Source organism: Chiloscyllium plagiosum, unplaced genomic scaffold (assembly GCF_037043375.1).
Source record: "Chiloscyllium plagiosum isolate Xiang-an unplaced genomic scaffold, Cpla_swu_hap1 HiC_scaffold_22, whole genome shotgun sequence".
In the NCBI taxonomy this organism is placed as follows: Eukaryota; Metazoa; Chordata; class Chondrichthyes; order Orectolobiformes; family Hemiscylliidae; genus Chiloscyllium; species Chiloscyllium plagiosum.
In genome coordinates this window covers 43,869,341-43,895,880 of record NW_028270160.1, presented here as the reverse complement: position 1 = coordinate 43,895,880, position 26,540 = coordinate 43,869,341, and the positions used below count along the sequence as shown (strand labels likewise).

The 26,540-nt window shown below is 40.6% G+C and overlaps 1 protein-coding gene across 2 annotated transcripts in view; it reads left to right on the top strand.

The window, feature by feature from the left end:
* Positions 1-26,540, top strand: part of dntt (deoxynucleotidyltransferase, terminal) — a 284,731-nt gene that overhangs the window by 79,355 nt on the left and 178,836 nt on the right. For both annotated transcript variants that reach the window (XM_087998997.1, XM_043712524.2), the window contains 3 exons: positions 7,524-7,634; positions 20,244-20,414; positions 21,632-21,703. In XM_087998997.1, coding sequence (XP_087855123.1) covers positions 7,524-7,634; positions 20,244-20,414; positions 21,632-21,703 — 354 coding nt within the window. The remainder of the gene's footprint in view (positions 1-7,523; positions 7,635-20,243; positions 20,415-21,631; positions 21,704-26,540) is intronic.

Here is a 26,540-nt window from a genome sequence, read left to right as displayed (position 1 = left end):
GAGACAGTGGAAGATTTGGACAGTGTGTTAGTGTTAATGCTTCCAAGTAACTTGACTGCACCAAATTAGGCAAATATCATAATGTCTCAGGCCGAAATGAGAATAACAAAATGTTAAGCCAACATAAAAATCATTCTCTTGCTGCATTTTAAGGCTGCTCAATAATAAGGGAACAGTAGGAGGTTTCAAAGCCATAGCATTGAGTTTATCACTTCCAATTACAGGCTTAGCTGACATAATTGCATAATACAGTGGAACTGTACACACCACATTATAGTCTGGCATTTGTCCAACTTCCCTTTTTTGTTGTTGCAGCTGACTAGGTGGGAGAACTAGGAGACAGGCAGCCTGATCCATAACGTCTTACTTCCATGTTGCTTCTGCATTTCTACCCAAGTAGAAGGTGTGCTTTTGTTTTTACTTGATGCAAGAATGGTTGAAGGACATCACATATGCAAAAGCCTGAAGTTACTGATTATCAATTGTTCAATATATTACTGTCTTGTTTTTCATTAATCTTATTATAAAACTGGAGATGAATGCTGGCTAAGTTGGCACTGCCATTTAAGAAGCCTTCTGTCATGTGGAAAATCGTTTACACAATCTGAAATATGTTCAGCAATTTTTTGTTTGGAGAGTTGCTGGTAACATTTTCTGAAATCAACACACTTGAAAAACGAGTGAACTGACATCTTCATACAAGTGGCAGCCTGTCGCCGTGCTAAAAATATATAACAAGCAATTGCTATCAGCTTTATTCTACCTCACAGCATAAACCATCTGGTGCCATGCATCAGAAGGCAGCTACACCGTACTTTAAATGTAATGGAAGAATTGAAGGATGAGCCTGAAAAACAAATTGGAGGATGCACCTCTTAAAAAAAGAGTAGTTCCCATCAAAATCATCCCAAAAATTAACAAAATATTGTCTTTAGGCTGAATATGGGACCCAATTCATAAACATGTTACCAGCTGGTAAAATCATACATACATTTAATGGAAATATTTAAATTCCAAATTCAAACCATGTTTACAATAATCTTGCCACTACTAACCTAATGTTGACAAAGTCAGAAGTCACTTGACACCAGGTTATAGTCCAGTAGGTTTATTTGAAATCACAAACTTTTGGAGGGCTGCTCCGATCAGGTGAAAGTACCTCCACATTTCATTTCAGCTCTGATGAAGAGTCACTTGGATCAAAATGTTAGTTTGATTTCTCTCCATGGATTCTGCCTGACCCGTTATGATCGCCAGCATTTTCTGTTTTCAGGATTTACTAAATCACATTTCAAACTTGATTGGTGCCACTTTGCCAATTCTGACAATCCAATTGAGAATGATTGAGTTCATTTAGATTCTTGTGATGGAATTAAGGATCTATTCTATTTCTGATTCTAATTTCTACATTTTTCTTTCTATTTTAGTTAGCAATACAACAAATTCCATTATGCTCAATGAGAAGGGATTTCAGTGTCTTATTTTTATGTGTATAATTGCATGTGTCTGAGTGAAATGTTGTCCAAATCAAGTCTTTAGTATTGTTTAAATCCAGTTTATATAACTGAGTGCTCTGTTTTTCCAGTTTTCTCTCCTTTCTTGAATGATAATGTCACATTTGCTACTTTCCAAACCAACAGGATTGTTCCAGAATCTAGGGAAATGTAAAATATCATAAGCAATGCATTCTTTATTGCTGTGATCACCTCTTTTAGAATACTACAATGGAAGTGGCAAAAATGGGTTCAGTGGCTCCCATTTCTTGGGCAAACCCGTCCCTCTAACTTTCCAGCACTACAATTTTGGAGCTCCCTACTCTGTATCACTGCCCTCTCTTAATCCTGCATATGACATTAAGCAGAATTAATAAGCACCAACCAATATTATTTGTGGGGATCATGGACCACTTGAAGGTCAGTTGTTGATTTAGTTCTTCCAGTTGTTGTTACAAATCTACTTTATTTTGTTGCTATCAAGCTTTAGAAGTTTACAGAAATGTGGCAGGTGCTAAAGTACTTTTTGCCGACTTCGGTACAAACCAATCATGTCCAAACATGAGAGTACAGGGAGGCCTGTATCGTGAAACTGAGCATGACTGAGAGATTGACCAAGGGCACACAGAGTGGTCCAAACTGCTATAAGAAGGAGGAGACCTGAAGGACTCACTGGAGGAGACCATATATTCTGAGGTTATTTAGGAATCAATTCCTGCAATTGAGCCTCAGTTTGTATAACGTTTGTATAATTGACGTCTACATCTCAGTAAATAGATTATTAGAATTCTTGTGATACATTGGGTAATGTAGCTTTGGGCCAGGAGGACTGTGTTCAAGTTCCATTTTATCCAGTGTATGCAATAGCAGGTTAGTTAGAAAATATCTATACCCACCTTTGTTCCAGATACTTCAACACCTTTGAGGGAAAAGGAAATGCTACAGTGGTAATGGAACTGAGCTAATTATCCGCAAATCCATTCTAACTTTCTGGGGATATGGGATCAAATCCCACCAGGGCAGATGGAGAAATTTGAAAGGGGTTTTGAGGTGCAGTGGTAGTATTTATACCTTTTGACCTAGAGCCCTGGGTTCTAGTCCCACCAGCTCTGTATAATAACATCTCTGAACAAGTTGCTCAGTAAATATCTAACCAGGTTATTTCTGAAAAATGCCTCCTGCTGCAGTCACAACTCTAACCTCAGAACAGAGCAAGGCCTGTGTTATTGGGTGAAGGTGACATGCCTTAATGTTTTGTACATGTTAAAAATTTGTTAATTGGATGTTAACATTGCTGGCTTAGCCAGCATTTATGGCCCAATCCTCATTGCCTTAACTGAATGATTTGCTAATCTTTTCTGAGTCAGTTAAGAGTCAACCATATTGTTGTCGGTCTGGTGTTATGTTTAGGCTTGACTGAGTAAAGATGGCAGATTTCCTTCCCTGAAGGATATTAGTGAACTAGATGGTTTTTATGACAAACTGTATTGGTAATTGGTTCCTTCCAAGCTGGTGCAAGAACTATTAGCGACACTGAGCAGTTTGCAGTCCACTATTATATAGGTGAGGCCACTAAGGCTCTCTGTTCAAAGGAAGATAATTTCATTTTAAGGGTACGAAAGGGTTGCAGGCTTTCTTGTAGTATAATGCTCATTCGATGCTTTGTCTGTGGCTCTTGGCACCTCTGGTTTGTATTTGAAGTGGGGCGGGGGTGGGGGGGGGGCGGTTCCACTCCCTCAATGTCAACTGATATGTGACTATTGACAGCATAAAGGTAAAGTTATCATGGTCCTACTGGACCATTGGGCAGCTCTCTCAGTAGAGACAGAGACAATTGTTGGTGGTTTGACTGGAGGCCATTGACAGGAGAGGCTGAGAAGGAAGGTCTTTCATGGTAATCTCAGCCGGTGTGGGAATTGAACCCATGCTTTTGGCCTCACTCAGCATTGATAACTAACCTTTCAAGCTAAATGACTCCTCACAAACAGTGTATCATGTAGGTCAATGCCCAGTATCTTGACAGCAGTCATGACATATTCATTCTGTGGCAGTTTACTACTCTAGCTGTATTTCAGTCCCAGTGACATGCCAAAGGATGGATACTTGGCTACAAGAGCTATCTGCTGATGCATGTCTCATGAGCTGGTTAACAACACCAGTATTTGTATAATCAGAACTATGCTGTTGCACAAAATATAAAACAGCAGCAGATCACTGTCTTGCTGAAGGAGCCATTTTGCTCCTTAGACTGCTCCAGTATCGGTCTGGAAAACATGACTGTGGGTCTCAGTATTGATGGCCACCTGCACCATGTTGCACCATATTACCACCATGAGGCAGCAGTCCTTCCCACACCCTATCAAACAAGAAACTGAGGAACAGTAACACAAAGAGAAGGAGGGGAGGACAGAGGCAAGGTGCAGGCATAAAGACAGGAAGTCAAAGGGAAGGCTGCACCTCAGCAGCCCCTTCTGCCTGAACTGAACATGAACACCCTCTTCAAGTGTAACATCAGTCATTTTATCCCAATTCCCCATTCACCAACAATCCGACGATATTTATTTTCTATCTGTGAAAATCCATTTCATCATTCTGTTGGTAACAATACAAAAATAAAAGCCTGCCTGCAATATAGATTCAAAGTGAGATTTATACATTCACTCATGCTATATTGCACACAAAATTAAACACTTCATCCTGTGCATTTCCTAAGTGCTTGTTTTATCAGTGCCTTTGGCCCACGCTGTGTTCTTATGAAATGTATAAGAGCATAAGAACATAAGAGAAATAAGAGCAGGAATAGGTCACATGGCCCCTTAAACCTGCTCTGCCATTAATAAAATCATGGCTGATCTTTTTTTTGTGGATTCAGCACCACTTACCTGTCTGCTCACTGTAATCCTTAATTCCTTTACTTTTAAAAAATCTACCTACGTTTGCCTTAAGAACATTCAACGAGTTAGCCTCAAATGTTTCACTGGGCAGGGAATTCCACAGATTCACAACCCTTTGGGCAAAGAAGTTCCTCCTCAACTCAGTCCTAAAGCTACTCCCCTTATTTTGAGGCTATGCCCCCCTAGTTGTAATTGGAAGCTACTGAGTTTGGAGTTGGAGCATTTTCCCATGATCTTGTAGATGACATACAGCAGCAAAATATCTGGTTTCAGGCTGGACCCCATCTTGGCATGGATGGCAGTAGTCTGGTCTGGGGTTGGCTGACAGGCAACAAGTGCATTGGAGGGCCTGTGCAGTTGGGATCACATCCAACCAGAGAGAGGGCAGTAGGTTCATGCTCCAGGAATTGACAGTCATTCCCTCTGGTTAGTACTTCGGTAGTCCTAATATGTTCCTAGAGAACAGATTGATTTACTCTAGGATTCACATCCATGCCAGTAGCAGTCTGAAATTCAACTGCAGAACTCAGATCACCTGGCAGCTGCTGCTACAATTTTGGAAGCTGCGACGTCAGATGCAGTGGCAAGGATAGGGTCTGATAAGTGCTGCAAATGTTGGACTTCAAGCTCCACACAAAGTTCTGTGCCCACTTCCTGCCAGACAACTCCGTGCTCTTTGATATTGAACACAAACCTTGTGGCAGGCTAACCACATATAATTTGTGCAGAATTGTGAAATCAGGTGATGGTGTCTTTTCATTATCACTATGGTCTTGGCCCTCTTTCAATGAGGATTGCTGCCTGTATTAGCAAAATGCTTAGGTATCTGAAAGGCATAAGATATAAGTAGGAAAATGAAAATAGGTGTATGTGTACACCTGTATGTTCCAGTATGAGGAGGGATGTGGGATGAGAGAAAAAGGATCATGTGTGAGAATACTGTCATCTTCGTAAGATTCAATCCAAGTAACAGATCTTCCCATAATGGATAGCATTAATTCTTACTTAGCGTCAGAACATTAGTCATGTGACCTCCCACACTTTGATTAGCTCCAGTCAGCTGTTAGCATGCAGCATTTTCTGTTGCAAGAAAGTGAAGTGTAATAATGAGAGTGATGTTTGGACAATATGATTGTCATGGTTGAATAGTGGGGTGTGTGAGGTGTGAAATGTAGGCTTCAGACTTGCAATTAAGTCTGTGAAGGTGAGGGAAAGCATGTATATGTTGTGCATAAGTTGGTAGGATAAAGGCACAGGTATATTTACTGACCTTAATTAGCCATGTAACTTTAAACCTTTCACAATATCATACCCTTGAGACAAATCTAGTGGCATTGATCTCAGCAAATAGTTTTTCCCGCTGTCTTTTCTTCACATGTTTGGAGGTTCCACCGTGGACAAAGACATGTCTTCTCCTTTGCTCCTCCTCCAACAAGGACTCCAATGTAGTTGCAATACCATTGTGCATGTTTCCTTTCATCGCCTACCATTTGTTCCACAACATCTCTAAAGTTCTTGGGGTCATGGTGAACCTTTCCTTTAAGTAGGGTAAGCAAGCTCTAAGTGGAGCTAGGAAGTAACAAAGTGGGCCCTCTGCTGAAGCATGCAGGTTATGAACAGTACAATGTAAGCTTTACACAGAAAGCATTATAATCAGCAAGCAGCTAAAAGGATGTTGTCTGCATTACACTGAATTGGGGTGGGACAATTGAACATCACAATCCCCAGGCTAGGAAACAGCTGTTTCAGGGGCTGTCCAATTTTAAATCCTTTCTCTTTTGTCAACTAGAATTACACTGGGGAAATTACTATGACTTTAAACTGTAATAAATGCAAGTTTAGTTGTTTGGAAGATGATGGCAAAGTCATATCCTATTTGTAGGCTGCAGGCCAAATGCTTTGTTTGGCAAGCCAACCAGCTATCTGTTTATACGTTGTCAAGCATTAATTGGATATGTAAAATCTGACTGAGGTGTTGATTGGTATTTAATTCATCCAGCACTATGGCATTTCAACAGCTTAAGCATGATTCTGAAATCATTGAAATCCATTTTGATACTGTTGCTTCATTACAACGGTTATATTTTCTTTTATACCATTTGGATTATAGAAAAAGGGACTTAACAGCCAAGCCTGTTTCTATTTAACTATCTGATTATGTGAGGGAGAGCCCCATAATAGATCCCATGATGCTCGTTTCTCATGCGATCCTTTGAAAGACAAACTAATAACCAAAGAGAACTGATTAAGAATATTATTGCTTTGAAACGGATAATATGAAAGTAAATACAATGCTTGTTGTGTCCATATTTCTCCAGGGCAATCAGGGATGGGCAATAATGGCTGACCTCGTCAGTGACACCCACATTCCAAGAATAGCTTCCTTTCTCTGGACTGTTACCACATCCACAGATCCAAACATTCTCTGTGGTCACAAACGTTTAGACAGATTTCTCACTCCCATGACCCAATGCTTGGGAGTGCAGCTCCACTGTTGCTCAGTCTGCATTAAACTTTGGCTACAGTACTCCGGGCATCCTAGAATCTACGTCACACTTCTGCTAAAGCTTGAGCTCTCAATCCAGTGAACTGTCAGAATCTGGATTACAAATTACAAATTTCAGTTTCACACCCAATGGGATGTTAAATCAATATCTCCAAATAATATTACTTGCCAATAACACTCTTAAAATGCTGACTTGCTTTGCCATCTGACATTTAAGTCCAATATTACTGCTTCGCCACCTAATATTGCCATCTATTATTTCTGTTTTACACGTTTTGCAAGGTAAGATCCAGTCGTTAGTCTTTTTTGCCTGTTTATATACTCGCTTTAAAGGGGAGAGGATATTATGGCCGTAACATTGGAGAAAAGATTTGTTCGAATCCATCCTTATGAGATTATTTGTTTTTCCATTACGAGGAAGCTGCTTAAACTGCTGAACTAAGCAGTAAACAGCAAATAGATTCTCGGTTATCATTTGTTGTGTTAACAAATCTTTGATCTGTAATTACATACTGCAAACCATATCATATGTGTTCATTTGACAGACTTGATAACTCAAGGTGGCCCAACAAGAAGCCACAAACTTTAACCTGAACCAGCAATGAATTTGATTTTGTTTTATTTCTTTAGGTGCAGAAGATGATTCAATCAAATTTGCCATTACCTGCACCGGTGGTAACTATTTCCCAGTATGCATGTCAGAGGAGATCAACCCTCAATAATAGAAACAAAATATTTACGGTAATGCTTTAAGTAGAATTTTTGAAATAAATCTTATTTTTGGCTTTGGCGTGTAGTTCAAACCTGTGGAAGAATTTACAGACTTTGATATTTTGTTAAAGCACTGGTGCTCAGTATGATCCAAGCCAACTGTTTCCCCTAATGATACACAGGGAACCTCGGACTGTCAGGTGCACTTCGTTCACGGACAATTTACTCATCTCAAAATTCATCCAAACTCATCCTTGCTCAACCTATGGAAGATATTGGTCTCTGTAGCCAATTGTTTTCTGGGTATCATAAGGCTTCAGAAATGACTAAATGGGGTCCAAGATGAGTATATGCACTTCAGTGAAGAGTGCAGCATAAGCCATGCTTGTAAAGGGATTTGCATGCATGTACCCAATGCCTGTTGGCGGCGCACAGAACAGTCAGATCGTGTCTTTGGTGTGGAGCACTGACTTAACACCACTTCCCATGAAGGAGCTCCAAGCTCTAGACTGTGCTCCCTGAGTATAATCTTAAATAGCATGAAGGACTTCTCACCATTGAGTCATAGCTGAGTACAGTACGGAAACAAACCCTTCAGTCCAACTCGTCCAGGCCGATCAGATATCCTAAATTATTCTCGTTCCATTTGCTAGTACTTGGTCCACATTCCTCTAAACCCCTCCTATTCATATATTCATCCAGATGCCTTTTAAATGTCGTAATTTTACCAGCCTCCTCCAATTCCTCTGGCAGCTCATTCTATACATACACCACCCTCTGCGTGAAAAAAATTGCCCCTTAGGTCCCTTTTAAATCTTTCCCCTCTGACCTTAAACCTATAGTTCAGGACTCCCCCCACCTCAGGGAAAAGAACTTGTCTATTTACCCTATCCATGCCCCTCATGATTTTACAAACCTCTATAAGGTCAGCCCTGACCCACTGACGCTCCTGGGAAAACAACACTATTTAAACCGACCATAACCTACTTGCACTGAAAACAACAAATGCTGGAGATCACAGCAGGTCAGGCAGCATCCATGGACAGACAGTAAATTAATATTTTGAGTCTGCTAATGTTTCGCTTTGAGATGACTCTTAGCAGACTCAAAATGTTAGCTTGCTCTCTCTCCATGGATGCTATCTGACCCACTGTGATCTCTGGCATCTGTTGCTTTCAGTACAGATTCGAGCATCTTCAGTAATTTGCTCCTAAATAACCTACTTGCAATTCAGTTACTACTTGTTTTTCTGGTACATGCTGCATTTATACATATTTTGGATGTTTCTCAAAATCGTTAATATTTTCAATAGTTTACAATGAATGATCTGACTGGTGTGGAGGTACTTTGTTGTTCTCTTAACAGTTTATATGTAAGCTATTTGTTTCTAGATATGGGTGGAACTCATTTTTTGGTATTGAGCATGATAGGGAGAATGAGCAAAGGTCACACAGAGCTGGACATGTCGCTGGAGGAGGAAGGAGGTAATCCTGTGTGACTGCCATGAGTTGACACCTTTAATATTCCTTGTCCCAGGCCTGACTCTAGCATTCTTGAGCATGCAGCCCCATGTGTAGGTCCCATCTCTAATGCTGTTAAATATCTTACATGCAGAGTCAGTATTGGAGCTGATGTATACAACTGTGAAAATGTCTTACTTTCATTATTACTTTCCTCTTGTTCTTCCCTGACCAATTGCACAGATTCTAGCTTTAAGTACCTAAAATGAAGAAGGGGAAAGGATTGAGGTGTGATAAGAGGAGAAGAGAAAGTCAGTAGTGGATCCTTACATATCTGCACTTTATAGACCAGAATAGATTGAGGTATGAAGAAAAGTTTTAGATATGCAAAGGAGGGTAAAAATTGCAGATATTCTCCTGTTCAGTTGTTTTATCCCTGCTAGTGGTCACTGCATTCTCATAATGGCCAATACTGTCTCCTTCATGGCACTCAAAACATATAGTCATGTCTCTTGACATTTGGTTAATTCCTGTTTTGCCAACACCTTCTGCAAGGAAGTAGTAAGTGTGCTAGTGAGTGTCATAAGAATGGTGAATGTGGCTGTCATGATTGAATTGCTGGTGGTGTATACAAGCAATGTAGATTTGGGGTTTCGAGCAATGTTATATTCATGTGGATGGGATGAAGCAAATGAATGGTGCATATGAGTCCTGTTTGACAGAGATCATTCAACTGCTGACAATATATTGACTTGAGCAATTAATGAGGCCCTAGTGGTGAAGATGGTAGAATGTGGTATGGGAACATACACTCACTGACAATGAAAGTCATTAACTTCTTCCTCTACTGTAATCAGGCACTTTGAACTGCTCTTAGCATTGATGTCCTTCTCTACATCTTGCTAAAGCCTTTTTATTTCTAACATTCGAGGATTCAGGGCATCTCTGCTTTCTGTCTCTTCCACCAAGTTCTCCAATCTGATAATCTAATGCTTATTTCATGGTGCAGCACCACCAGCAGTCACAAGGCATCTCTTCTGTGAGAGGTGTAGTGCCCAGGGTTTGACCTCTTTCAAGAATAGTGGTCTACACTGAACGCAATCTACTTTCTCAATGCAAGAATATCATACCTGCTCCAGAAATAGAATTTCAAAGATAGCCCAGCTTACAGTATGGTTACCCTGATAGACTGCTCACCAAATTGAGACTAAAAATGTCTATCAACATTTGCTACAGGATTCAAAACAACCCACAAACAATACACAATGCTATGACTTGTAAAGTTGCCAGGTACCAGAAGTTAAAAGGCAAAGCACTGCATGTGTATACAACAAAAGAACAACAAGAAATAAAGTAAGAATAAAAAAATGCTGGAACACCCTAAGCAGATTAGGTGGTATCTATGGAGAGAAACATTTCAGGTCAATTACCTTTTCTGAGAACTGAAGAGAAACAGAAATGGAAAGGTTTTTAAGCCAATGGAGTGGCCTAAGGGGCAGGAAGAACTTTACTGTCTTCAGGTCATATGCCAATTATTCTGCACGAGTGAGGAAAGACTGTCCATCGGTATATTGCATCGTGTTTGTGATCCTCTTATTGTAGCTGAATGGTTAGAAACAAACTGAAGCTGCTAAATGTGACTTTGAAACTGTGTTTGGTACGTGAGGCTGAGGTGCAGTCTCTGAATGTTAGACTTGCCTGCTGAAGAGTGAGTGGTGATTTGGTGAATTGAGCTATGGGAGTTTATTGATGCAAAGTGAAGGAGATGACTTTCGAACGTGCATTCACTGCTCTTAACCGGTCACGTGAGCATACCCTTGTTACAGCACATCAGCCATATCCTTGGGGCCTGACTCCTTGGAGCTGACCTCCTTGGTCAGCTGCTCCCATTCTCTTCAGTGCACTTGCACGGGGACAATCCCAGCCTTCTGCAGCCAGATGATCTCTCACCTTACTTTCACATCTTGGACTTATACCTCCAGCATTGCATTAGAGAAGCAGGGAGCCCACCTTTTGGCCTGTTGCTCCGCTGGCAATCTTCTTCCATCTCAGAAACATTTTTGGATGTGGTTCTACCCTTTGCAGAAGTAGAGATACCTTTAAGAATTGTAGGCTAGTATGTTAGGCATGCATACATCTGAGTTTGTCGCCAGCCAGTACACACCATTTCACTGAGTAGAACATCATTTGCATGCCGCATATGTCACCCTGCTTGGGTATGGGGTAATCAAGCATGGCAATCTATATGCCTGCTAATGGACCTCATTGGCATTTTTTCCCCATGGGTTTTATTTTATGTTGAACGCAATACCTTTTGCAGTTCATTTTATGGAATGTTTGCTCAAAGGTGAAGTTGAAGAAGCCAGACACCAAGTGAGAATGCTAACTGCAATTAATATGATGAATGTACTACGTTTTTCATCAAATGCGGAGTGTGAGACAACTTTTTGCACTCCCAGTGCGCGACACGCTTCAGCATGTTAGAAAAACTCATCAACACTGTTATTTATTTCCTCTTTTCTTTTGTGCAATCTGCATGCTGGGTTACATTTCAGAATACATTTAGTACCGCTTATACATGCCAAGAAAAGGTGCTGTAAGATCCTGCAGTCATAAAATATGGCAAGTAATTACCGGATCAAATATCAGCTGTCATTGTTTGCACATCTAGTGAAGACTGTAGTTGGCATGTAAATGCAAATGCAGAACTTAAATCGGAAGCCTAAAATTCCAATTCCATTCAAGTAAAGGAGGAACAATACCTCGGTTTAATTTAAGATTGAGTGCACTTCTTACAAAATGTTCCTCAAACTTCTCATATGTTTGAGCTCCAGTTAAATATTAAGGATGATCAATGATGTGTAACAATGTCGCTGATCATCTTGCCATGGCCTGAGGCAAAGGATGTCATGTTAATCTTCAAGGAAACAGTAAGGTTGGGTCAGCTGAGATCTTAAAATGTAAAAAATGTCAAACACGCACCAATCACCAAATCTCCCAGTGATCACAAAATCCCCACCCCAGCCTTAACTGAACTCTGTCCCACTCCATCCCTCCACCAGTATGGTCACTGGGCACCCCAACGGTTAACCTCTATGGCTATCACACAAGCCAGCTGCCATCATCATCATGACTGGCCATCCCCTCCAAGCATTCATCCCTGTAACCACATTACCCTAAATGCCCCCGATCCTTGCTGCCCCCTTAACACTAATGACTCCTTCACCATCACTATGCCCTCCAAAATGTGTCGAAATAGGGTATTAGGCAGTGAACAGAGGTTCCAGATACACAAACCTCTAAATGTAGTAGCAACAAATTAAATTTATGTGATGCCTTTAATACAATAAAATGGTCCAAGACATTTTAGAAGAACATTATAAAAGAAATATTGAGTCACATTAGGGAATGTTAAGTCAGATTACCAAACATTTGGCCAAAGAGGTAACTTATAAGGAGTATCTTAAAGGAGGTAAGTTAGGGAAAGAGCTGGAGACATGTATTGCAGAACGTTCATCCTGGGCAAATCAAGATATAACCTTCAGTGGTGAAGTAATTCAAATCAGGGATATATAACAAGCAAGACCTGGAGCAGTTCAGATTGGAGCATTCTTGGGCTGAAGGAAATGTCTTTTAATTCTGCACTGACCCATAAGAGGAAACATAATTGCCGCGTCCACTTATTTAAAACTGCTCGTAAGCCCATAAGAAATAGGAACAGGGTCGGCTGTTTAGCTCTTGGACCCTGCTCTGCCATTCCAGAGGATCATTGCTGATCTAACATTCCTTATGTCCACTTACCCACTAACCCTTGATCCTCCTACTGATCAAGAATCTATACATCTCGTCCTTAAATAAAGACAAGGTCTCTGTTCCCACAGCCTTCTATGGCAACGAGTTCCAAAGCCTCTAAACCCACTGAGAGAAGAAACTCTTTCTCATATCAACCTTAAATTAGCACCTCTTTATTCTGAGACTTTGTCCTCTTTCCTGGACTCCCCCATAAATGGAAACAATCTGTCAGCATTTCAAGTCCTTAAAGAATCTGATACGTTTCAATGAGATCACCTATCATTCTTCTAAACTCCAGCGAGTGGAATCCCAACCTCTTTAACCTTATAAGACAATATCTCCATTCCAGGCATCATCCTAGTTAACTTTCTCTGAACTGCCTCCAATTAAACAATATCTTAAACAAGGGGACCAAAGCTGCTTTTAGAGTCGAGATGTGATCCCCCAAGCACCTTGTACAGTTATAGTAAAGCTTTCCTACTCTGATGTTCCTTTCCCCAGGAAATAAGGGCAGACATTCTATTAATCTGATTACCTGTTGTACCTGTGTCCTAGCTTTCATGCATGAGTACCCTCAGCTCCCTTAGCATTGGAGCTTTCTGCAATTTGTCTCCATTTAACTAGTAATGTTCTTTTGTTCTCTCCTCCAAAATGAACAAGTTCACATTTTCCTATATTATACTCCATTTGCCAACTTGTTACCCTCTCACTTAACCTATCAAGATCTCTCTGTAGCTCCCTTTTGCAACTTGCCTTTCCACTTATTTTTGATCATCTGCAAATTTGGCCAGAAGACATTTGCTTTCTTCCTCGAGGACATTAACATATATTGCATACAGTTTCAATCAGAATCTTTTTTTTACATCGAGACACCCCACACTCTTCTGAACTCCATTGTAAACAAACCCAATCTGTCCAACCTTTCCTCATAAGACAACCCACTCTTTCCATGTTTCAATCTAGTAAACCTCCTCTGAACTGCCTCCACTGTGTTTACATCTTTCCTTAAGTAAGGAGAACAAAACTGTACACTGTATTCAAATGTGATCTGAATAACAGAAGCATAAAATCCTTACATTTATGTTCAATTCCTCTTGTGATAAATGATAGCATTCTGTTAGCCTTTTAAATTATTGCTGTACCTGCAAACTAATGTTTTGTGAGCCATGCAGAGCAACTAGATCCCTCAGCACCTCAAATTCTGCAGTCATTCTGCTGGTAATGCTCTGCCCTTTTATTCTTTCTAATTTAAGGGGATAGCCAACGTTTCTCCTGCATGAGAAGAGAGTGTTAGTTGTTTAGCAAGTGGATTGTGAGGTGTTGGCATGGACTATGCACCAATTAATGAAGATTGATAATTAACAGCTAAACTTTGAATAAATTTTAAACCAGGCAAGTTGACTGATTGGTCAGGACATAGCCCTGAAAAATAAACCTGTGAAAAACTGTCATCTATCTTGTTGCATTGAAATAAACTAAGTGTGTGTCAATATCCTTTTTGTCTCTAAGCGTATTAATTTATGTAGCTTCCAGTTCATGCATCATGCTGCAAACCAAACTGACAATCTTAAATTGTTTGTCATTTTAGTTGTTAACATTCAGGATTATCTACTAAATGTTGTCCAGTTGCAGAATCACATCAAATACTGTGTTGTGGGTTGATTTGGTCTAGTCCTTACCTTGCTTGTTGTGAACAACCAAAGAGATATGTTGTCAGATGTGATTTGCTATATTTTGGGGATATGTAGTCTACATAACTGGCACCACGCTGGCACTGATATTTACAATACACATTAATGATTGTGTGATTGGTAGAAAATACATTTCTCTTGATGGCAGCATCCTCTGATTGGGAAGAACTACTTGTGTTTTTGCCACATAGAATCACTAGTTTCATCTTTTATAGAGTCATAGAGTAATACAGCATGGAAACAGTCTCTTCATTCCAACCAGTCCATGCCAAACATAATACCAAACTAAACTAGTCCCACCTGCCTGCTCATGCCCCTTATCCCTCCAAACCTTTCCTCTTCGTGTATCTATCCAAATGTCTTTTAAATGTTGTAATTGTGCCAACATACACCACTTCCTCTGAAAGTTCATTCCACAAGGGAACCACCCTGTGTAAAACATTTGCTTCTCATGATTTTTTTAAAATCTCTCTCTTCTCATCTTAAAAATGTGCCCCCTAGTCTTGAGATTCCCCCTCCTAGGGAAAAGACAAATGCCATTCACTCTATCTATATCTTTCCTTATTTTATAACCTTCTATCAGGCCGCTTCTCAACCACTTATGCTGCAGTGATAAACCCCAGCCTATCTAGTCTTTCTTTTTAATGCAAACCTTCCATACCTGGCAACATCCTGTTAAATTTCTTCAGAACCCTCTCCAGCTTAATAATATCCTTCCTATAACTGGGCAACCAGAACTTGTCACAGTACTCCATAAGAGGCCTCACCAATGTGTTGTACAGCCTCAACATGTCTTTCCAACTCCTATACTCAAAGAACTGAGCAATGAAGGCAAGCATGCCATATGTCTTTTTAACCACCCTTTCTACATGTGATGCAAATTTCAAAGAATTATGTACTTGTACCCCATGTTCTACAACACTACCCAAGGAGAAAGTGGGGGCTGCAGATGCTGGAGATCACATTGAAAAAGTGTGGCGCTAGAAAAGCACAGTGGGACAGGCAGTATCTGAGGAGGAGGAGAGTCGACGTTTTGGGGGAATGTGGGGGGCTGGGGGGTGGTGCCCAAGGGGGCTGAGAGATAAATGGGTGGAGGGTGGAGCTGGGGGGAAGGTAACTAGGAAGGTGATTGGTAGATGATGGTGATAGGTTGGAGCAGAGGGTGGAGTGAATAGGGGGGAAATAGGATGGACAGGTAGGACAGTTCAAGAGACTGATGCCGTGTTAGAAGGTTGGCACTGGTATAAGATGGAGGGAGGGGAGATTAAATTGGTGAAATTGACATTGATTCTGTGTGGTTGGAGGGACGTCCTGAACAAACCCACTGTCCTGTGGCCGAACACATCACTCCCCCCGCCCCCACAATGCCAAGGACATGCAATTCCTAGGCGTCCTCCACCACCAAATCCCCGTCACCCGGTCCCTAGAGGAGTAACACCTCATCTTCCACATTGGGACCCTCCAACCACACAGAATCAATGTCAAATTCACCAGTTTCCTCTTGAACTGTCCTACCTGTCCAGCTTCCTTCCCACCTATCCACTCCACCCTCTCCTCTGACATATCACCCCCCCACCTTCATCTACCTATCGCCTTCCTAGCTACCTTCCCCCCAGCCCCACCACTCTCCCATTTATCTCTCAGCCACCTTGCCTTCCCCCTCCAACAACCCCCACATTCCTGATGAAGGGCTTATGCCCAAAACATCGACACTTCTGCTCCTCGGATGATGCCTGACCTGCTCTACTTTTCCAGTACCAAACTTCTGAATACTGCCCAAGGCCCTACCATTAATTGTATAAGCTCTACCCTTGTTTGTTGCAATGTTTTGCATTTATCCAGATTGAACTCCATCTGCTATTTTTCAGTCCATTGACCCATTTGATCAAGATCCCTTTGTAATCTTAGACAATCAATTTTGGTGTCATCCACAACCTTACTAACCATGCCATCTATATTCTCATTAAAATCATGTATATAAATGACAAACAAAAGAGGACCCAGAACTGATCCCTGTGGTACATCACTGGCTACAGGCCTCCAGTCCCAAAAGTAATACTCCACCATCACTCTCTGTCTTCCGCTGTTAAGCCAAGTATCCAATTGGCATGTTCACCCTGAATCCCAAAGGCTTTACAAAGATCCAAATAAACAATGTCTACTGCTCTGCCAACATTAATCTTTTGATAACTTCCTCATAAGACTCAATCAAGCCTGTGAAACACGCTATTCCTCGCACAAAACTCTAAATGTCCATAAATCTTATCTTTTCTAATCACCTCAAATAATTTACCTACAACCTTGTTCAAACTTTAGCGATACCTTTCTGGAGTAACCTTAGGTAGACTGGGCACTTTTCCGAGCCAAGAGTGACTAACTTAGGGCCCTTCATGAGTTTGCACAATGTACAGCAAGAAATGATCTGATCACAGTAGTCAACATTCTGTTGGATGGTTTGGAAGGCAACAGCATCTAGTCAGACATAAATTGTGGGCAACCATAAGCTTGTAAGTCTTCATCCAGCATAAGATCCTACTGTGACCTGCAAAAAATCCTAATTAAATAATTGAGCAAGGTTCCTGCTTCTTATGATCGGGAATGCTCGCTGCCTATTGCAAAGTGAGCTAGAAAATTGAGTTGTTGGACGAATTCTTTCTTTGTCTGTTTATATTACTTCATTCTCCAAGTAAACAGGGCAGTACATATGAGAAAGTCACACCCCACTATGGTTGAGATGGTTCCAGTATTATAGTTAATCAAACATTCACAAGCTTTAGCCGTTACATTAAGTGGCCATCCCCATTTCCTTTGAGAAGTGGAATCTTCAGATATCCTAAGTGATATGTCGTTCTCCAGACGTGGAAGCAAAGGAACAGTTGCTTTGTCTGAAAACGTAGCTGAGACAGGATTTAAAAAGTAATTCCTCATACAAGCTAATGGTAACGAAAGCATCATAAATTTCTCTTGAGGAAAATAGTGTTAAGTGCTCAGTGCAAAATTGCTCACACCTCTGATTTGAAAGGCTTTGGGCTCAATTCCCATAACAGAGACTTGAGCTCATAATCTCAACTGTTACTTCCCTGAATTATCGAAGGAGGACTGCACAGATTATGATACTGTCTTTTGGATCAAACTTGAAACAGAAGCTAGGATATACCTACTCTCTTAGGTGAACAGATCCTAAGACTGTTTCAAAAAAAAGAGATCGGGGGTGCTTTGAACTTTATCCTTGGCAATATTTATCTCACAATCAACATCACTGAAACAAAATTATGTGACCATTATCTCTTTGTTGTTTATGGGACCATGTGTATGAGTTATCTGTCTTGTTCCTACATTATAGCACATTTCTTAAATACTTAATTTGCCATGAAGAGCTTTGGGATTGAGTTCATGAAAGGTTCTTTATAGTTTAATTATAGCCATTCAAAATGTTTGAGACAATGAGAAAAGTCATAACAAATTTGGTATGAATCAGACAGTAGAATTAACTCCTGCCTAATGAAGACACCGAAGACATAAGGTCACTAAGAAATGGTTAAGGCTCAAAAAAACGTTTCCTCATGATGGCCAATGTTTGATTTGGGAAATAACACGGTCAGAATATCTAAAGTGAAAACATACATAAATAGGCTAACACATAAAGTTGTTGTCTTGGCAATTGGTTAAGCCCAGGTGCTATTGTTGTAACTAACAGCTCTTTATGAAAAAGGATGAAAGTGCAAGACTACATTTTGGTTTTTGAGAATTAAATCACAGACCTCTCCTTGATATGCAGTTTCTGCCGCAGGTATAGTCATGATTATGACCTGCAATGTTACTTGTGGTTGTCTATTTTAAAAACCAGTTAATGTGTCCCAAAAGAGAGTTGTGTTGGACCGAGCACAATGATTGTCTTATGAAGATTGCATAAATACAGCAAAAACTATTTATGAAAATTAAACACATATGCTCAATAATTTATCTTACAATTTTTGCAAATATTTTTAAACAAATGCTTTCATTCTGGACACTGTTGGAGTTGTGACTCCAATAACCATGCACTCCAGCTCTTATGACAACATGACTGAATTGAAAGATAAATGTTTGTTTTATAGCTGCCTGCTGTTAGATCAAAAGGTTCTCTAGCATTGTTCACCATGTCAGGTTTTGATATTGTGTGGAAAAAATGATTATTAAAATAACTTGCTTATCATTAGAATGACAAAGTGTTGTTTTGAGAACTAATGGTAGTCATTATGCTGAAAAGAGCCATACACTTCAGACAGGGCAACTTATTTTTGTAATTTATCTGTAACCCATTGTACCATTATCAACCAGAGAAATGTGAGAAAAGCTTTTGATACTTCAAAATGAAAATATTTCATTTTGATGGATGACAAGCTTGCAGTTATTTATTTCCACCCAATCCGACTGAATTTCTAATTTCTCAATTTCTAGAGGACGGAGTATCATCACTTTTGAAGATTTTCTGAGACTGTGATGAAAAGTGGGTTCTGACTTTACTGATGATTCGCGGCCTTTCACTTATGCAATCTTACTTGGGGCACCAATTAGAGGGTAAACTCTGGAAGCAATGTGCAGTTAAGACAGTGAGGTGAATAGGCATTTAGCTGGATCATGATCTTAAAGCCTAGAATATTGATGACGCTTATTTCCAGCTACAAATGACCACACTCCTATCACGCATTTCCCCATCATCTCTGTCAATCATTATTCCTCACTCAGATTCAGATAGGATCACTGCTTCCTGAACACTGTGAATAGCTCCCTCTCTTTCTCATTCCCCTCTAGCAGAATTTCCTGCTTTTTGTGCTCTTTGCAAGTTATGGCATTTTGCAAGATATGGGTGACACTGGCTAGGTCAGCTTTTATGCCCAACCCTAATTGCCAGAGGGCAGCTAAGAGTCAATCACATTGCTGGGGTCTGGAGTGACATGTAGGCCAGACCAGGAAAGTATGGCTGATTTTCTTCCATAAAGGACATAGTGAACCAGATGGGTTTTCCCAACAATTGATCCAATGGGATGTTTGCTGGTGCATATTTGTGTAGGGGAATCTGATTGGTGCATAAGCCTTGAAATCAGAGCAAAAACACTTTCAACATCCATCATATTACTCCCTTGTGACCTTTGCAACTTAAAACACAGAAAGCACCTAATACTTGTGGAATCAAAGTAACCAACAGAGAATATCAACCACCTTGTAATCTAAAATACTTTAACAATTCCTTTCAATAGAATTATTATAGGAATCCTTTCTACTGTTTAATTACATTTTAGCATGTTTGGGGCTAAGAGAGGGGGTGAGCTGGAGTACTGACCTCTAAAATGGTCATGTTGACATCAAAGTAGCATTCATGTCCTTTAATGTCATGATCTTCCTGCTCCAGATACACCCAATCTATGTCCAACACATGAGGACAAACACCATAAGCAATATTGATTCTAATAACATTTGCCTGAAAACAGTGCATCTACAGGCCCTATTTTGTAGCTGTATGGAACTTGTAGCGCAAAAAGAACTGGATGCTACTGGGCCCAGTTTCTCCTTTGAAATTTCAAATTTGATTTTTGGAAAATCATAAGAATCAATGTTGGTTCACTTCAAAATGCTGTTACTCTGCGAATTATCTCTGTGTCTTTGTATTGTACAAGGTAGCATTGCCGATTTCTAAAACATTTTTTTCTCTGCAGGATGCACTGGACATTTTGGCAGAAAATTTTGAGTTTAATGAAAATGATGGCGCCTATGTTGCATTTTCAAGAGCAACTTCCTTGTTAAAGTCCCTTCCATTCACAATAAGCAAAATGACAAACTTGGAGGGACTCCCCTGTTTTGGAGACCAGACAAGAGCCATAATTGAGGTACAAGACTGTGAAGAAGATATTTTGAATTAATTACAATAATTTCTGTAAGAGTAATAAATACATATTTGATTTCTTAATGTCAAGCACATGAAATGGAGATGATTGACTTTATAACTTTACAATGTCTTTGTTAATATTAATTTTCCCTCCTAAACTAGATAGGGCAAGCTCTGCATGAAAAGCATGTCAAAATTTCCTCAAGGCCTCAATGGTGCAACTTGCACAGATGGAAAAATATGCATGAATATGATTTTCAGTGAAGTTACAATGGCTGAGAATAGCTACAGAGTTAGACCATTTAAGCTCTACCATTAGCTATTAGCTCTCCCTACACCTAACTCCATCGATATGCCTTGCTTTTGTATACTTAAAACATTTTTTTAAATCTTTCAGTTTAGAAGTTTGACATTTATCCAGGCTCAACAGTTTATTTCAGTGAAAAAACAATCTAGATTTACAAAACTATTTGAGTGATGAAGTGCTTGCTCTCAACATCCACATGGCGTAGCTCCAGTTTTAAGGCGCCACCCCGTCTTTTAGACTTAGTTTGCTTTTAGTATTTTACTACAACTTGCCTCTGAAGTTAAGTTTCTTTCAGTCTTAGTAAGGGATGTACAAATTCCCTACCGTAGAGACAATTACAGTTAATTCATTAATTAAGTAGCTTGTTTGAACAAATTTTTCTACTCAGTGATACTGATTCATCTTTGTAGAATTTCAGCTCGTATAAATGTGGTGGTCTTGCTATGTGTACAAAGTAAGATTTTAGACCAGACAGGCTTGTGCCTTTCAGACATGAAAAGTGACTCCAATACAACAGTATCTTCTTCAGTCACTCTCTCTATATAATGTAATGAATGGAGTGTGTTCTGCCAGTTAGCAGTATGTGTGTGTATAATGTGCAGTAATAATAGAAAGTACAGCCCAGATTGTTTATGTATATCTGTACCATAGCAGTGTAAATAGTTAGCATTGTTAATAAACTTCAAGACAACTGTCTCAACAAAACCCCAACTCTCTGTGAGATATGTTATCTGGGCTAAGTTATGGAAATCTGCAAAGTGTATCACAATGTGAAGGAGCGTCGCTCCGAAAGCTAGTGTGCTTCCAATTAAACCTGTTGGACTATAACCTGGTGTTGTGTGATTTTTAACTTTGTACACCCCAGTCCAAAACCGGCATCTCCAAATAATGTAATTCATGCTTTCATGCAGGAAATACTGGAAGATGGAGTTAGCTCGAAGGTTGAGAATTTGCAATGTGATGAGAAGTACAAAGCAAGAAAGGTAAGCAGATGTAAGAGGTGACAGCACATCAAGCCCAAAGCATTCAAAGTTAGTGCAGATACATTGTGGAGACATTTTAAACTTTGACAAGTTAGGTTCTCTGGCCTATTTTGATTTTAAGGAAAAGTAATAGGGGTCTATTGAACGGGCTGCAAAATGTTGTGTAGAGGTCAGGGTGTGTCAAAGTCAGGATGTGTAATGGTCAGTGTGTTTAACAATCAGGGTGAATGAGTGTGTAATTGCCACGTTTGTGATGGCTAGTGTATGTAATGGGGTGGGGGGGGGAGGTGTAACTGTCAGAATATGTAACAGTTGTGTGTATTGGCAGAGTCTAGAGCGAGTATGTGAAGTCAGAGCATGGTAGAGCTGGACTGTATAGATATCATGCTGTGTTATTGTCAGGGTGTGAATATAGAGGACAAAGTGTGGAATAGGAAAACTGTTAAATGGGCAAATTTTGTAATAGTGAGAGGGATGGAATCGTCTAAGGGTCTGAGCATTGTAGTCTATGGCAAGGTGTGCTGCAGAATACGATCATAATTCTGGTAAGGATCATCTCGACATTAGGAGCATCTCACTCATAGAGGTGTATAGCATGGAAACAGACTCTTTGGCCCAACTCATTCGTGCCGACCTAAATTAATCTAGTCCAATTTGCCAGGTCTTGGCCCATATTCCTCTAAACCCTTCCTTCTCACTTCCGCATCCAAATGCCTTTTAAATGTTGTAATTGTGCCAGCCTCCACCACTTCCTCTGGCAGCTCATTTTATACGCACACCAACTTTTACATGAAAGTTTTGCCCCCTGGGTCCCTTTTAAATATTTCCCCTCTCATCTTAAATCTATGCCCTCTACTTCTGGATTCCTCCACCCCAGAGAAAAGATCTTGTCTATTCACCCTATCTGTGCCCCTCATGATTTTATAAACATCTATAAGGTGACCTCTCAGCCTCCCACGCTTAGGGCAAAATAACCCCAGCCCATTCAGCCTCTCCCTGTAGCTCAAAACCTCCAACCGCGGAAATATCCTTGTAAATGTTTTCTGAACCCTTTCAAGCTTCACAAAATCCTTCCGATAGGAGGGAGACCAGAATTGCATGCAATATTCAAAAAGTGACCTAACTAACGTCCTGTTCAGCCGCAACATAACCTCCCAACTCATATACTTAATACTCTGACCAATAGAGGAAAGCATACCAAATGCCTTCTTCACTTCCTATCTACCTGTGACTCCATTTTCAAGGAAATATCATCCTGTACTCCAAGGTCTGTTTGTTCAGCAACACTCCCCAGGACCTTACCATTAAGTGTACAAGTCCTGCGCTGATTTGCCTTTGTAAAATGCAGCACCTTACATTTATCTAAATTAAACTTCATCCAACATTCCTCAGTCCATTGGCCCATCTAATCAAGGTCCCATTATACTCTGAGGTAACCTTTCTCGCTGTCCTGCATTGACATTGTGAACTTGGACCTATCAGTCAGAGATACTAGGCTGATGTTACTGCTGTCTTAAGATGTTGTTTAGCTCAGAACCAAAACCTGCCTCAAAGCCATGAAAGTTGTCATAATTGTCAGGAGGCTTCAGTCAAGCCAAGGCAGGAAAGCCTTCTCTCAGGGAGTCTTGGCACAGTGAGTCAAGGGAAGCCTCCAGTAACAGACAAGGCACTATTTGGTCAGAGTCAGAATTCTATCCTCATAAGGGGTGAGATGATCGATGGTTAACATACTCCGTCATGGAGTGAGAGAGAGGCAGCTATTCCAAAGATGAAAGTAGATGACACAGTTTTTACTGTTTGTGCAGGCGTGGAGGTGTCCCAAGCGAGTGAGTAGGCAGCCCAGAGAGCATACAGGGTTTGTGGTGTCTGGGGTTTGGGGTGGTTCAGGGTGAGTGGGGAGATGTTGCAGGCAATAGAGAGAGGAGTAGAGCATGGGTCTTGGTGGGAGGTGAGTATAGTAACAGAGATAGAGTGACTGTAAGGTATTGGAGAGAAGATGGTGGCAATTTGATGGAGTGGAGAAGGACATTAACCTTTTTTCTATAATTATGGGCATATAGCCTTAAACTGGGTGGATGTCCCACACCAGGCTGCCACAGGGTGGTGTCTGGGGTTGGAAAGGAAATCCACCTCCATAACCCTGCCCATAAAGCAGGTTGCCAATTACTCCTTGATTGCCTTGTCCAGGGCAGGGTAACTCTAAACTAACAGCACTTATTGGGATATATTATGGTCTTTTGAAGATGATGCAGGTCAAGCAAATGCTGGGATATCTGCCGAGTGACCGGTTGTTCTGCGAATGATGCAAGGTAAAGTGGGGTAGGAATCGGAGGTAGGGAGATGTCATAGGGGTGAGGTAGGTAAGTATGAGGTGATTTTTGTAAAATACAATGAGGCCTATAAAGAGAATCTCTCCAAAAAGATTGACACAATTTGAACTTAGTCAAAAAAAACAGTAAGTTCCAGTCTAGAGTGTAACATTCAGAGTGATTATTGGTCAGAATGTACAAATGTCCACTGTGTATATTGAACAGCATGTGTAATAGGCAATGCATGTAATAGTCAGAATATGTATTGATTAGAGCACTTAAAGGATAAGGGGTGTAACAGTCAGGCCATGTAAAGATCATTGTGCATGATGGTCAAAGCATTTAATAGATGAGATTTATAGTGAATGGGGTATTTAATGGATAAACTGTGTAATGACCACATGTGTTATGGTTATAGGATAAGGACATGAATGATGGTAAGATTGGGGGTGTGCATCAATACTCTGGGCAACATCAATATGACAAAGAAGGTGGTGTTGGGTGTCTTGAAAAACATTAAAGTAGATAAGTCCTCAGGGTCTGATGGGATCTGTCCTAGAATACTAAGGAGGCAAGGGAGGAGATTCCATAAGCCTCGACAGAGATCTTTGTATCCTCTGTAGCCACAGGCAAAGTTCCAGAATATTGGAGAATAGCAGATCTTATTCCTTTGTTTAAGAAGGGCAACAGAGGTAGTCAAGGAAATTATTGGCCAGTGACCCTTATGGTAGTGGTTAGGAAATTATTGGAGAAAATTCTTAGGATCACGATTTAGTTGCATTTGGAGAAGAGTAGACTTATTAAGGATAGTCAGCATGGCTTTATGCAGGGGACATCTTGTCTTACAAATTTGATTTGAGTTTTTTGAGGAAGTAACAAAGATGATTGACGAGGGTAGGGCAGTGCATGTTGGATAAACGGGCTTCACTAGTAAAGCATTTGACCAGGTCTCTTATGGTAGGCTGGTCCAGAAGAATTGAATTGAATTGAATTTATTGTCACATGTACTGAGGCTCAGTGAAAAGCTTTATCTTACGAGCAATACAGGCAGATCACATAGTTAAATAGCATAGATAAATAAATAATAGGTAAACAGCGGCAAAAACAAAAACACAAGTACAGGCAAATGCTAAGAGTTTGTGAGTCCATTCAGTATTTTAACAACAGTAGGGTAGAAACTATTTTGAAATTGGCTGGTGCATGTGTTCAAGCTTCTGTACCTTCTCCCCAATGATGGAGGTTGTCGGAAAACATTACCAGGATGGGATGGATCTTTGAGAATACTGGCGGCCTTTCCTTGACAGCGGGCGTGGTAGATGGATTCTATAGATGGGAGGTTGGCCTTTGTGATTGCCCGGGTTGAGTTCACCACTCTCTGTAACCATCTCCGATCTTGAATGGTACAGTTGCCATACCAGGTAATGATACATCCAGACAGAATGCTCTCAATGGCACACCTATAAAAGTTAGCCAGGGTATTCACCATCATGCCAAATTTTCTCAGCTGTCTAATGAAGAAGAGATGTTGGGCCTTTGTAACCAGTGCATCTACATGAAAAGTCCAAGAAAGCTTGTATTGATGTCCACTCCCAGGAGCTTGACACTCTCCACTTGTTCCACCTCTGTGCTGTTAATGTGTAGGGGGGCATAAGTAACATCCCACCGAAAGTCAATAATGAGTTCCTTGGTTTTGCCGGCATTGAGAGCTAGGTTATTCTCAGTGCACCATTTTTTCAGGTCTTCTACCACCCGTCTGTAGTCTGTTCCATCGCCATCTGAGATTCGACCGACTATGGTGATGTCATCAGTGAACTTGTAAATGGCATTAGTCTGGTATTTGGCGACACAGTCATGGGTGTGCAGTGAGTACAGTAGGGGACTGAGTATGCACCACTGGTGGGCTCCAGTGTTGAGCGTTAGTGAGGATGAAATATAGCTGCAAGATGATTACATTTACAAGGGGTTTAGATAAGGTCGACAGTGAGAATCTTTTTCCACGTATGGAGTCAGCTATTACAAGGGGGCATAGCTTTAAATTAAGGGGTGGTAGGTATAGGACAGATGTTAGGGGTAGATTCTTTACTCAGCGAGTCGTGAGTTCATGGAATGCCCTGCCAGTAGCAGTGGTGGACTCTCCCTCATTATGGGCATTTAAGCGGGCATTGGATAGGCATATGGAGGATAGTGGGCTAGTGTAGGTTAGGTGGGCTTGCATCGGCGCAACATCGAGGGCCGAAGGGCCTGTACTGCGCTGTATTCTTCTATGTTCTATGTTCTAAATATTGTCCCCAGTCTTCACTGATTGTGGTCTGTGGGTCAGGAAACTGAGGATCCAGTTGCAGAGAGTGTGACTTAGTCAGGGATCACTAAGTTTAGTAATCAGTCTCGAGCCGATAATAGTGTTGAAGGCTGAACTATAGTCAATGAGTAGGATTCTTACGTAGCTGTTCTTGGTGTCAAGATGTTCTAGGGAGGAGTTAAGGGCAAGTGATATGGCATCTGACATGGACCTGTTGGTCCGATAGGCA